Source organism: Callithrix jacchus, chromosome 3 (assembly GCF_049354715.1).
Source record: "Callithrix jacchus isolate 240 chromosome 3, calJac240_pri, whole genome shotgun sequence".
Taxonomy (NCBI): domain Eukaryota; kingdom Metazoa; phylum Chordata; class Mammalia; order Primates; family Cebidae; genus Callithrix; species Callithrix jacchus.
This window is the reverse complement of record NC_133504.1, coordinates 110,720,927-110,734,638: the sequence shown is the minus strand read 5'-3', so window position 1 is coordinate 110,734,638 and position 13,712 is coordinate 110,720,927. Positions and strand designations below refer to the sequence as shown.

Below are 13,712 nucleotides of genomic sequence, written 5' to 3'. Positions count from 1 at the left end.
AAGCCTGCCTACGGCTGAACAAGTCTCTGTGATATTTGCAACATTTCCCACTAGAATCTCTACGGAAAGACTGGAAGCCTGTTTAACACAAGCGTGTCAGTTATTCCCCCCAGGCAGGGTGAGAGGCAGACTGCTGAGCTTCCCTGGGGTCACTTACCTGAGATCCATATCTCCATCAACCCAGAAGGTGAAAATGTTAGAGATGGTTCCCCCGGGACAGCAGCCCATGATGAGAACAGCAATAGCTTGGACTGGCTTCAGAGAGAAGCTGATGGCCAGGAGATAGGCTGTAAAAGGCATGAGCCCAAATTGGCAGAGCAGTCCCACAGCAATGCCCCAGGGTCTCCTGATGTGCCACCACAGCTTCTGGATCTCCACGGAGCATCCCAAAGAGAACATGAGCAGCCCCATCATCACGGTGGACACCACTGTGAAAACGAGTTCCAGGTTCCCATGTACCTCCAGTCCCACTGGCAGCTCCTCCTCTGAACTGTTGGCAGGGCAGGCTGAGCTGCTGGAACAATTGGCTCTCATCTCCTCATCTCCTTAAGGCAGCATTACAAATAAGCATCGGCACAATGGCTGGGCAGGTCTATCCTGCCACATTTTGTAATAGTGCAACGAAGTCACACGTGGAGAATCATTCCAATAACTGTTGGCCCCATTGAGGTGATTCATCCTAATCTGACCAATTTTTTCACAAGTGGCATTATAAAAGTCATTATCACGGGCGTGAAACATATAATAAACTGTGTTAAGTAAGGCTTTCTACTCCTGTTCTTACTCACCACTGAATATGTATGTGAAATGAGACAAACAAACTTGTTGTCAAGTGGAGTGACTGGGCTGTGTCGTCAGCATCACATTCTGTTCCAGGAAAGGAGGTTGGATGCCAAGAAATAATTTCTCCAAATTCAGTTGGGATTTCAAAGAGCCAGGATGCACAGAAAGAAAGGCTAACTCTGGAAAAAAACAGCAAAGCCACAGCCGCACCTCATAGCATTAGCAAAGCATTTCTGTTGGAAATATTAGAGAGAGAAAAAAAAGCCGGCAAAGGACATGTCAGGAGGTACTATAAATAATTTCAAGAGAGCTTCAGCATTTGTCTCAGTTTTTCTTCTTTTTATTTCTATTAGAATTTGTGTCTAAAGTCAATAATTAAATACCTGCAAGAATAATATGGTATTAGGCACCTAATTATGGCTCATGAAACATGTGAAAACCAATTCCTTCACCCAGCATAATTCAAGGGAGCTGTCATTTGCTTTTGGAGATGAGAGTCTACTTTGAGATACATACCCGGCCCCTCTCTAGGGACACCTGGGAATCCTGCAAGGGGATGTGGTAAAGAGTATGGTCTGGAACAGAGAAGGGGTCTGCAGACAGCCTCTGACCGCGGTGCCCGGGCACCTGTGTGCATTCTAATCAGGCACTGTTGGCAAAATCCAAGGACTGTATTGTTCTGTGAAACTAAACCTCTGAAAAAGCAGGTGCCACACCCTTTCTCACAGTAGAAAGTTTATTTGTGGGGCACAGTCTAGTAACAAGGCACACTTCATAAACACCTCTACCTGTCTCAAGAGGGATACTTGCTATGCATTGTTTATTCTTGGATGAGCAAATTCTTTTCCATGACAGAATGCTCAGGACATGCTGACTGTATAAAAATACAAGTTGGATTCAAATGTAAAGTAAATTCTAATTATTTGAAGAAAGAATAGCCGGGCATGGTGGCTCACGCCTTTAATCTCAGCACTTTGGGAGGCCGAGGCAGGCAGATCATAAGGCCAAGAGATCAAAACCAGCCTGGCCAACATGGTGAAATCCCATTTCTAATAAAAATACAAAAATTAGCTGGGTGCGGTCGTGCACACCTGTAGTCCCAGCTACTTGGAAGGCTGAGGCGGGAGAATCACTTGAACTTGGGAGGTGGAGGTTGCAGTGAGCAGAGATCATGCCACTCCACTCCAGACTGGCAACAGAGCGAGACTCCATCAAGAAAGAAAGAGAGAAAGAAAGGAAAAAAACTGTCTTTGGCAAACAAACCCTGAAAGCAGCTCCAACCATCCAACCTCTCTGGAGGTTGTATATAAGGGGTCAGTATGGGGCATATTTACACAGAGCCTTCCAGAGAATGGACACTGAGAAATGGGAAAGGTCTTTGGAAAGCAAAGTGTTCCCAGCTTGAATGATGCAGAGGTGTAATCAGGGTGAGGAGGAAGGGAGTAGGGAGATGCTAACATTTTCTGAGCACTTCTCAGGGGTGACAGAGGTGGTGACTGGTTTAGCTGTGTGCCCCCTGCACCCACGTGTCATCTTAATTGTAGCTCCCATAATTCCCACATGTCATGGGAGGAACCTGGTGAGAGGTAATTGAATCACGGGGGCAGGTTTTTCCCGTGCTGTTCTTGTGATAGTAAATAAGTCTCACAAGTTCTGATGGTTTGATAAAGGGGAGTTCCCCTGCACACGCTCTTGCCTTGCCTGCCACCATATGAGAAGGATGTATCTTGGTTCCCTTTTGCCCTCCACCATGATTGTGAGGTCTCCCAACCATGTGGAACTGTGAGTCAATTAAACACCTCCTTCCTTTAAAAATCACCCAGTTTGGGGTATGTCTTTATTAGCAGCATAAAAACAGACTAATACAGGTGGGCTAGGCGCTTTACACAAATGTGGCTATGTTTGGTGAAGTAGAACTTTATTTACTTATTTAGTAAGAGAAGGTGTTAGAGTGTCTGTCTAGATAATGTCCAAAAGCCCCTTAGCCAACCTTCTTTGTTCCCAGGAAGAGTCACTTGAATGGCTCATTTTAGTTACACAGATTTAAGTTGGGTTTTTTGTGGGTTTTTTCTTTTTTTTTTTTTTTTGAGGCGGAGTCTCTCACTGTCACCCAGGCTAGAGTGCAATGGCATGATTTCGGCTCACTGCAACCTCGACCTCCTGGGTGCACAAGATTCTCCTGCTTCAGCCTCCCAAGTAGCTGGGATTACCATGACACCTGGCTAATTTTCTGAATTTTTAGTGGAGATGGGGTTTCATTATGTTGGCCAGACTGGTCTCCAAGTCCTTACCTCATGATCCACCCGCTTTGGCCTCTCAAAGTACTGTAATCTCAAATTTAAGTTTTGTATCAGTACCGCATTCCTGATGAGGATGGTGTGACAGGAACTTTCGTGATTTGCTGAGTACTCAGTGCCGATAGAGGGGAGGGGGCTAAATATGCATAGAAGCCTTAAGGTGCCTCCTGGGGGAGGGAGAAAGGTGGACTTGGCCACTTCCCTTTTAAAATACAGTGTTTTCAGAATTTCTCAACAGAATTAGGATGTTACCAACTGAGGTCGGCTGGTCCTAATACCCCCCAGAAAGAAAGTGGTTTCTTGCCTGATGGCAGGTTCTTCTGTGTCCAGTCACCCTGGACAGATGCCACAGGACACAATGACTAAGTATGGATGTGACCTGAACAGAAATCATCTTGAGAGGCCAGGCTTGGACCCCGCCATGTTGTGTGAGGACTGAACCAGAAGGGACATGGTGGCAACGGGTAAAGGCCCACTGGCCTGGGTGGGGCCAATGTGTCAAAAAAATCCCTACAGAAGCAACAGCAGTGATCCCAGGGCCTACCAGTGGGCTGGTCAGGCTTTTCCAAGTTTCTCCCCAGCTGGAGATGGGAAGGGGATTTCCTTGGGAAGAGTAAGCACTTCTTGGTCAATTTGTAAAGATTTCAAATACAGGATTGCAAGCGTCTTCCCCTTATTGGCAAGTAGAAATTCAAATGATGAATCAGAAAATTTTTAAAAGCATGACCAACTTTACATCCCAAGCCAGTGAGGCAGATCATGAGATCCCACTTAATCCTCCCATCTATTCTAAGAAGTAACAAAGGCCCATTGGGGCCATATTATTTGTCCAAGATTATTAAGCAGGCAAATTATAACATTGGAACTTAAATCTCAATCTAATTCTCCTCCTGTCTCATTTCCTTCCCTGGCGCACACTGAAGTGGAAGCAATGGAAAGCAGTCAGTAGCAAGACCATGTAGAAAAGACTGGCAACAACTTAGGCATAGCTCAAGGGTAAAACACCACCATTCGGCTTAAGGATGGAGAAATAAACTAATCCCCAGTCTCCAATAATGTCTTCTATATATGTTCATTATGTATGCACCTTAATTTTGAGATCCAGTTCTACAAATCACAGTATTTCACGTACTTCCAGCCTCTGCAAGTAGAATTTGGGGTAAAAGATACTCCTCAGGGAAACCAACAGGAAAGGCTGGAATGTAAAGCCCGAGGAGAAAGTGCCGAAAGAAAAAGTAACCAGACTTGACTGTGGAACTGTTTCCCATGCTCTAAAACGTAGCGCAGGGGAAAACTAGAAGCTTGAAGAACAGAAAAATCCTCTAGGTTCAGAGTTTATGTAAATTCGTGAGAGATAAATCCAAAACAGATACAAAGGAAACTGGCAGTAATGGAAAAAGTGGACTGTTTACTCAGACATGACACAAGGTAAAAAGCCAAATTCATTATATTTTTTTTAACTCAACAATAAAAACACTATCTCTTCACAGAAAAAAAAAGGTAAAATACTTGAAAAAAAAGTGATCAACATCCTCTATGGTTTGAATGCCCCCTCCAAAACTCACGTTGATATTTAATTGCCATTGTAACAGTGTTGAGAAATGGGCCCTTTAAGAGGTAATCAGGTCAGGAGGGCTCCGGATAGATTAATGCTCTTATAGTGGGGAAGAATGGGTTAGTTATGGTGGGAATGGGCTCCTGATAAAAAGGGTAGGTTGGCCTGGCATGATGGCTCATGCTTGTAAAATCCCAGCACTTTGGGAGGCCGAGGCCAGTGGATCACCCAAGGTCAGGAGTTTGAGACCAGCCTGGCAAAACCCAGCCTCTACTAAAAATACAAAAATTAGCCGGGCTTGGTGATGCATGCCTGTAGTCCCAGCTACTCAGGAGGCTAAGACATTCCTTGAACCCAAGAGGCAGAAGTTGCAGTAAGCCAAGATCCTGCCACTGCACTCCAGCCCGGACCACAGAGAGAGGGTAAGTTTGGCCCCCTCCCTCTCTCTGTTTCTTGAGCTTTCTCCATGTGATGCCTTCCTTCTAACATGTTATGATGCAGCAAGAAGGCCTGGTCAGATGTGATGGAAAGCCCATGATTTTGGGCTTCCCAGCCTCCAGAACCATGAACAAAATAAATCTCTTTTCTTTATAAATTACTTAGTCTGTGGTACTCTGTAATAGCAACAGAAAACAGCCAGGCATGATGGCTCATACTTGTAATCCCAGCACTTTGGGAGGCTTAGGCGGGAGGATCACCTGAGGTCAGGAGTTCGAGACCAGTCTAACCATGATGGTGAAACCCCAACTCTACTAAAAGTATAAAAATTAGCTGGGCATGGTGGCGCACAACTGGAATCCCAGCTACTCAAAAGGCTGAGGCAAAAGAATCACATGAACTTGGGAAGCGGAGGTTGCAGTGAACTGAGATCATGCCATTGCACTCCAGCCTGGGCAATAGAGCAAGACTCCATTTCAAAAAAAAGAAGAAGAAAACAAACCAGGACAACATCACCACTAGTTTTTTTGTGTTTTGTTTTTTTTTTTTGAGACAGGTTCTCATTCTGTCACCCAGGCTGGAATACTGTGGTGCTATTATGGCTCACTGAAGCCTTGACCTCTGGGACTTAGGTGATTCTCCCACCTCAGCCTCCCTAGTAGCTGCTACTGGGACTACAATCAACACTACCATGCCTGGCTAATTTTTATATTTTTTGTAGATATGGGATTTTGCCATGTTGTCCAGGCTGCTTTCGAACTCCTAAACTTAAGCAATCGAACTCCTAAACTTAAGCAATCCTCCCACTGAGGTGGGAGGCGGAGGTGGGAGGGATCACTTGAGCCCAGGAATTCAAGTCCAGCCTGGGCAACATAGTGAGACTCTACCTCTACAAAAAATAAAAATTGTTTTTAATTAGCCAGGCATGGTGATGTGCACCTGTAGTCCCAGCTACTCAGAAGGCTGAGGTGGGAGAATCACTTGAGCCTGGGAGGTCTAAGCTACACTGAGCCATGATCACCCCACTGCACTCCATCCTGGGTGACAGAGTGAGATTCTGCCTCAAAAAATAAAAATTTAAAAATTTTTTTAAAGTAAACATGTTAACAAGGAGAAATATTTATAAGATTAAACATGATCTTTTTTTTCTTATTGATAGGCAAACAGAATGCTCCTATCCATGTTAAAATAATAAGCAACTAAATGGAGAAACTCCAAAATTTTCATAATGATTGCTTCTGTATGCTGAATTAGTGATTATTTGTTCTTCTTTGTGTTTTTTGTACTATCTGCTATCTTTGAAATGGCTGGCAATTACCATTTTTAACATCTAGAAAAAAGAAACTGAAGGAAAAGGAATAAAAATAGGGGGAGTTGTGGTTAATTCCAGTTGCTCCTACAGGCTGATAACATCCTGATGACTCCATGAGAAGCTGGAATGTTGAAATGACTCGATTGTATTTGTTCTTAGGTTTTTATAAGGGAGCCTAATAAATACCAAGCTTCTAGTAAGAGATGCCTGCAGAAAATGAAATCCAAGGGCATGAGGAGAACTGACAGGCCAAGTCAGGACCTAGAGAAGGGTGGTAGATGGGACTGCAACGTGTTTAGCCTGAAACAGCACCTGCTCCACCTTCAGGATAAAATGACAGAAGGGAAAACAAAGCATCTTGTCAACAAAACTAACTGGAAAGACTCGTTTACCCTGCACTGGTAACATGCTATTTATAGTAGCATTTGTGGTCCTTTTCCCAACAACCTTTTCTGGCCACAGCTAATCAGATCAGTTATTATTACGTCTATAACTCATTGACTAAAATCCTAGAATTATGAAAAGAAAATGTATTGCGAGTTGTAATAAATGAGATTCATAGAGTTTGTCTGTCATGGAGCAAATTACTGACACTGATTTTCTTTCTCTTTTCTTTTTTTTTTTTTTTATTTTTAAAATATATATTTTATTTTTTGAAAATATTTTGAAAGTAATTAAGATCCCTGATTGGAAGGGGAAAAAATCAACACAATGAACTTTAGGAACAGAAATGCAAGAGCAGCTGCTACATCCGGCCCCTTCCACCTGAGGGGCGCAGCCAGGAGATGCTCATTTTATGATCCCAAGTGCAAGCTGTGGTCCAGGCAGAATCACTTAATTACCAGCCTTCTGGTGGCAGGACCCTGCCCAAAGTCAGGGTCAGAAATAGGACAGCTCATCGTGCTTGGCCTTGTTGGTCTGGTAGTTAGACAAGGCCAAAGGCTTGTTTTCGTGACGGAGACTTTGGAATACTCGCAAGTGGACAAATTCCTCGTCACTGACATGTACCTTGATGAAGTAGTTCTTCCCCGCAACCACCTGGCTCCTGAAGGACACAGCCTCGAACACGGGGAACTTCTTGTTTTCATTTTCTTCAAGCTGGGACCTCACCTGGTCCGCCATGTTCTGGGTCTCGGCGGTGGCCGGCTGCGCAGCAGAGGGCGCCCGCACATCATCGTGGCGGCAGCGGAGGGACTCGGCGAGGGGACTGGGCCGATACTGATTTTCTATGATAATAACTACCATTTGCTGAGTCTTTTCTAAACAAATTACCTAAGGGACCCATCACAGGGTCTTCCATGTACCAGGCCCTGTGATAGGTCCCTTAGGTAATTCATTTCCTCCTCCCAAGAACCCCAGTCAAGTAGGTACCATTTTGTCTTCATTGACCCATGAGTGAATAGAGGCTGACTGCAATTAAACAACTTACCACAGACTAAGTTAGTAAACAGCAAGGCAAGATGGCAGAGGTTGACTCCTGAGCCTATACCATATATGAAAAGTAAAATAATAAAACTTCATGGGTTTCAATTGTATAAAATATTATTCTTGCCACTCAAGCTAAACCATATCCTGATTACTACTACTCAACTTATCAGCACTAAACCTTTAATTCATGTGCCTTACAAGGTCTAAACACAGGTACACAGTAAACATGTTAACTGGCATTCTAAAAGAATAATATCTATGCCAACAGGGTAGTATTTTAATTCATATGTCTGAATAACTTTTGTTTTGAAGTAATTACATCATTAAAAAATTCATGGTCCTAAATACAAAAATATTTCCTAGCACTCATCCTAGTTTCTAAACTACTTTTTAGTGGCCTCCCTAAAAGAGTACATAAGCAAAACAGACCCTTCTCCACAATGACCAACAGCCCCCCAAGGAGATGAAACCAGAGCAAATGAGATATTTTTCACTAGTACTAAAGTGGTCACTCATCCTTTCCTGATACTTTTTAAACAGAAGTTAAACCCTAAGGCCTAACTACAAAGTAATAGAAGTATTTTTCTTCATCCTCAATTGCTAGGCAAGGAGGATATGCACCTAGCACTCTAGATAGAATTAATCTGAACGAAGAGTGTTGCGGAGCTCAAGCATTTCTTAGAAAAACTGGGGATCAATCCCAGGCATCTGGTATAAACTTTCAGCCTTCCATCTGACCATGCTAGCTACTATGCCTGGGGCATTTTAAGTGCTCAGTAAATATTAGCTATTTGGGTGATCAGTGATAGTAGTAACATCTGTTTCATCTAACCTAGAAAAATAACACTGTCAGAATAAAAAAAAAAAAATCCTTCTTTTTTCCTGCTTCCAATTTTCCTATTTGTTTTCCAAAGCCTTTTGTTAGCAAAACTTAGAAAATTCTTTCAAATACTAAAAGGGTCATGAGAAAACAAAATATGTATGTACTTATGTGATCTCATAATAAAAGAAGGCCACCATTAGGAAATAACTCTCCTCTTGGTTTTAAGGAAGTTATGCCAGCTATTTCTATTACCTTTGTAAAGCAATTCCACAAGCTGCAATGCTAGAATTCTGACAGTCACTCTCCTGGATACACCTGAGTTTTGATGCAATGCAGCACCTGAGGAGGACGTGGCAGTGCAAGTGAACCAGGCTAGGAAATGTTTGCTCATTTGTTGGGTTCACAGTATGCTTGTCTTACCTGTTCTACATAGTTGGTGAGAGTGGGAGAGTAAATTTAAATTCCAACAGGAAACAGACATATGATGAGCAATCTCTAAAATAGTAAGAGACAGGAGTTTTCTTCTGGCACTTGGAAGGAGTTAATTTTATAGAGTTAATTGATGTAGGAAAAAATGGCAGTTGCAACTAAAGTCTACAAAGGTTACATCTACATTTGAATGCTATGAAAGTTTCAAAAGTGAAAAGCAGTCCTTTAGCATGGAGGTGGATGACTAGAAACAAAGGTGGGCCAGGCCCGGTGGCTCACGCCTATAATTCCAGCACTTTGGGAGGCTGAGGCAGGCAGATCGCTTGAGCTCAGGAGTTGGAGACCAGCCTGGGCAACATGGTGAAACCCTGTCTCTATAAAAAATACAAAAATTAGCTGGTGACTCACGTCTGTAGTTCCAGATATTTGGACTGCTGAGGCACAAGAATTGCTTCACCCTCCAGACAGAGGTTACAGTGAGTCAAGATCACACCACTGCACTCCAGCCTGGGTGACAGAGAAACCCTGTCTCAAAAAAAAAAAAAAAAAAAAAAGCAAAAGAGAAGGACTGACACTAAGAAGAACAATAGGAGCCTATTAGGAGAAAATCCAAAAATAGGACCTGAGGCTCCCAGTAGAATGACTTATACAGCTTTTTCCTTCTCTAGAGATTAATTCAGACTAATAGATTATGCCCTTTGTTACAAATACAGAAAGTCAAGATCACTAGATTCTTTGCCTAAACACTGCTAGTGGGAAAGTGAATTAGTATAACCTCTATGGCTAACAGTAGGGAGATTTCTCAAAGAATTAGAAGTAGATCTACCATTTAATCTAACAATCTCACTACTGGGCATCCGCCCAAAGGAAAAGAAGTCATTATATTAAAAAGACAACTGCACATATATGTTTATCACAGTACAATTCACAACTGCCAAGATGTGGAATCAACCTAAGTGTCCATCAACCGATGAGTGGATAAAGAAAATGTGTTACTGATCGGGCGTGGTGGCTCACACCTGCAATCCCAGCACTTTGGGAGGACAAGGTGGGTGGATCACCTGAGGTTGGGAGTTTGAGACCTGTCTGACCAACATGGAAAAACCCTGTCTCTACTAAAAATACAAAAAAATTAGCCAGGCATGGTGGTGCATGCCTGTAATCTCAGCTACTCATGAGGCTGAGGCAGGAGAATCGCTCAAATCTGGGAGGCAAAGGTTGCAGTGAGCTGAGATGGCTCCATTGCACACCAGCCTGGGCAACAAGAGCGAGACTCCACCAAAAAAAAAAAAACGAAGAAGAAAGAAAGAAAGAGAGAGAGAAAGAAAGAAAAAAGAGAGAAAGAAAGAAAGAAGAATGAAAGAGAAAGAAAAGAAAAAGGAAAGAAAGAGAAGGAAGGAAGGAAGGAAAGAGAAAAAATGTGGTCTTTTATATGCCATGGAATACTATTCAGCCATTAAAAAAATGTCTTTTGCAACTATGGAACTAGAGACCATTATTGATGGAAATGAAGCAACTCGGGAACAGAAAACTGAAGACCATATGTTCTCATTTATAAGTGGGAGTTAAGCTATGGATGTGCAGTGGCATACTGAGTGGTATAATGAACATTAGAGAATCAGAGGTGGGTAATGGGGTAATGTGGGATGAAAAACTACCTATAGTGTACAATCTGCACTATTCCGGTGTTGGGTGAACTAAAAATCCAGACTTTGCCACTATAAAATTCATCCATGTAAAACACCACTCATATCCCTAAAGCTATTGAAATTTTAAAAATTAATTAATAAATAAAATTTAATGGGCCGGGCACGGTGGCTCATGCCTGTAATCCCAGCACTTTGGGAGGCCGACGTGGGTGGATCACGAGGTCAAGAGATCGAGACCATCCTGGTCAACATGCTGAAACCCCGTCTCTACTAAATATACAAAAAATTAGCTGGGCATACTGGCGCATGCCTGTAATCCCAGCTACTCAGGAGGCTGAGGCAGGAGAATTGCCTGAACCCAGGAGGCGGAGGTTGCGGTGAGCCTAGATCACGCCATTGCACTCCTGCCTGGGTAAACAAGAACGAAACTCCGTCTCAAAAATAAATAAATAACATTTAAAAATTAAAAAGGCCAGGCATGGTGGCTCATGACTGTAATCCCAGCACTTTGGGAGGCCAAGGAGGGTGGATTGCTTGAGGCCAGGAGTTCAAGACCATCCTGGCTAACATGGTGAAACCCCATCTCTACTAAAAATACAAAAATTAGCCAGGCATGTTGGTGCCTGCCTGTATTCCCAGCTACTCTGGAGGCTGAGGCAAGAGAATCACTTGGATCTGGAAGGTGGACATTGCAGTGAGCCAAGATTGTGCCACTGGACTCCAGCCTGGAAGACAGAGTGAGAAAACGTCTAAAAAAAAAACACTATTCTTTTTATAGGTTTTAGGACACTTGCTGAAAATGGCCCTGCTGCCCAGAAGGCCTGCTGTGGCCCAGAACTGCCAGAGATTGGCTAGGGAAATTTATCTTATTTTAAATTTTAATGTGGGGCCCACTTGCCCCTATACAAGCCGTGTCTTCGATGTGAGGTTTTGCAGTCATAAAGCTGCTGTTTAGATTTCCTACCTGTTTACTCTTTGGTATTATTTCACATTTGATCCAGATCCTAGACAAAGAACAATGATATCATATTTTTGGTGCCCCTCAAAACTCTAGCATCGGCTATATTTAACCAGAAGTGTTGAGAATTAAGGTGGAATGTGGGGACCAAAATAACAAGGATTCTGGTGGGGTCTGGGTATATGACTTTGTGCCTTAGATTCGAGAGGCAGGCTGTGCATTTTAACCTTGAAAATCTCCAGAGATTATTCCTGGATAATAAGACTCAACTTTACAATTGTGCAGTTGGATTTTTAACTATTGTGACCTAAGCAAGCAGTTTTAGCCCAAGAAACTAATTACATGAGAGTCTCACTTTGGTTCATCACTGAAGCTATGGAAGCTCTTCAATTGCTGATTGCTTTTTTTGTTTGTTTTTGGTTTTGGTTTTGGTTTTTTTTTTTTTTTGAGACAGCGTCTCACTCTGTCACACAGGCTGAAGTGCAGTGGTGTGATCATAGTTCACTATAACCTCAAATTCCTGGACTCAGGTCACCTTAAGTGGTGTTTTTAAAGAGAAATGCCCATATTTACTGGGCCTGAAGCAAATTGCACATAGGCTTTGTGGAAAGTAGTAACTTCCTCTTCAAAGTTTCCCTTCTTGTTAAAGAATAATAATAATAAATGTTAGAAATAATAGTTTCTTTCAGAGACTAACTTTCTTCAAAGACTTCTTGCTTTTTTGCTAATAACTTTTTGTTAAGCCCTATCCCATGAAGCTGTCAGACATAAGGAAATAAGTACATTCTAAGTCCTTGTACTTTAACTAAGATATTTGTGCTGGACATGCTCACAAGCATGTCCCAACTCACAGCCTATGCTCCTTCCTTATCGGGGAATGTCATTACTTTTCTAAGTCCTTTCACAAGCAACTTCCTCTTTTCCTTTGTTCTCCATTTCCTTTACCTACTTAGAAAAGTTTTAAGTTGTTAGCCAATCAGGTTCAGTTTAGATTGTGAGGTCTGGTTCCAACCAATGGAGATTGGACACAGCAGTAAACACCCAATACTAAAGGAAGAAATATTCCTGCCTTTCCTTTGTTCACTGTACTCTTACGGCAAGATGGCCAATGGGAGCACCCTTTCTACAGAAAGTAAAATTGCCTCACTGAGAAAACTTTTTGTCTGAATGCTAATTTTTCCTTGCAACACCTGGGAACAAGCATTCTGTCTCTAACAGTCCTCACCCACCTTAAGTAAAGTTATTTATCAAACACATGGGCCAGCAAGGACCTTACTTAGCACAATGCTGGCTGAAACCAGCCTCAGCAAACCCTGGCTGCATAAGTACTAAGTAAGCAACACCTACTAGTCCCAGTAAGCAAGACGTGCAGGCTACAGAATCATAGTGTGTCATGAAAACAAGAACAAAAAAGCCACACATTCATCCAGGCATCAGCAGGTCCTAGAGGCCTTAATGAGAGCAGAGTGTCAGCAGGGTGTCAGCAGATATCAACAGGCCATACAGGCCCCAGGTCAAAAGTGGACCAAGCAAGCAACTCAACAGCACCAGCTTCTGGAAAATAATAAACTTCAAAGTGACAGGAATCTAGACCTGCATCTCATCATTCCCTTAAAAGTTGTATCACCTTGAGGCAAGGTGCAGGGTCTCACACCTGTAATCCCAACAATTTGGGAGGCCAAGGCAGGTGGATCGCTTGAGCCCAGGAGTTTGAGACCAGCCTAGGCAATAAGGCTAAATCCTTATTTTGGGGAAAAAAAAAAAAAAAAAAAAAAAAAAAGCCAAAATTAGCTAGGGTGGTTGTGGGTGCCTGTAGTCCTAGATACATCTTAGGCTGAGATGGGACGATTGCTTGAACCCAGGAGGTCAATGCTGCAGTTAGCCATGATTGGGCCATTACCCTCCATCGACAGAGTGAGACCTTGTCTCAAAAAGAAAAAAAAAAAGGGTGTGTCACCTTGGGTAAGTTACAGATCCTTCACCTAGCCCCCAGTTCCCTCAGAACTAAAACAGAGATTTGACAATGTGTCCAACTAAACA

General features: G+C 42.7%; 1 protein-coding gene and 1 pseudogene across 2 annotated transcripts in view; both read right to left on the bottom strand.

Annotated features, from left to right (window-relative positions):
* Positions 1–580, bottom strand: part of SLC10A6 (solute carrier family 10 member 6) — a 33,257-nt gene extending 32,677 nt beyond the window's left edge. For both annotated transcript variants that reach the window (XM_035293352.3, XM_002745625.6), the window contains exon 1: positions 158–580. In XM_035293352.3, coding sequence (XP_035149243.3) covers positions 158–534 — 377 coding nt within the window. In that variant the 5' untranslated portion in view covers positions 535–580. The remainder of the gene's footprint in view (positions 1–157) is intronic.
* Positions 581–7,133: 6,553 nt separating this feature from the next.
* LOC108590953 (cystatin-B pseudogene) lies at positions 7,134–7,759 on the bottom strand (annotated as a pseudogene).
* Between the last annotated feature and the right edge of the window lie 5,953 nt (positions 7,760–13,712).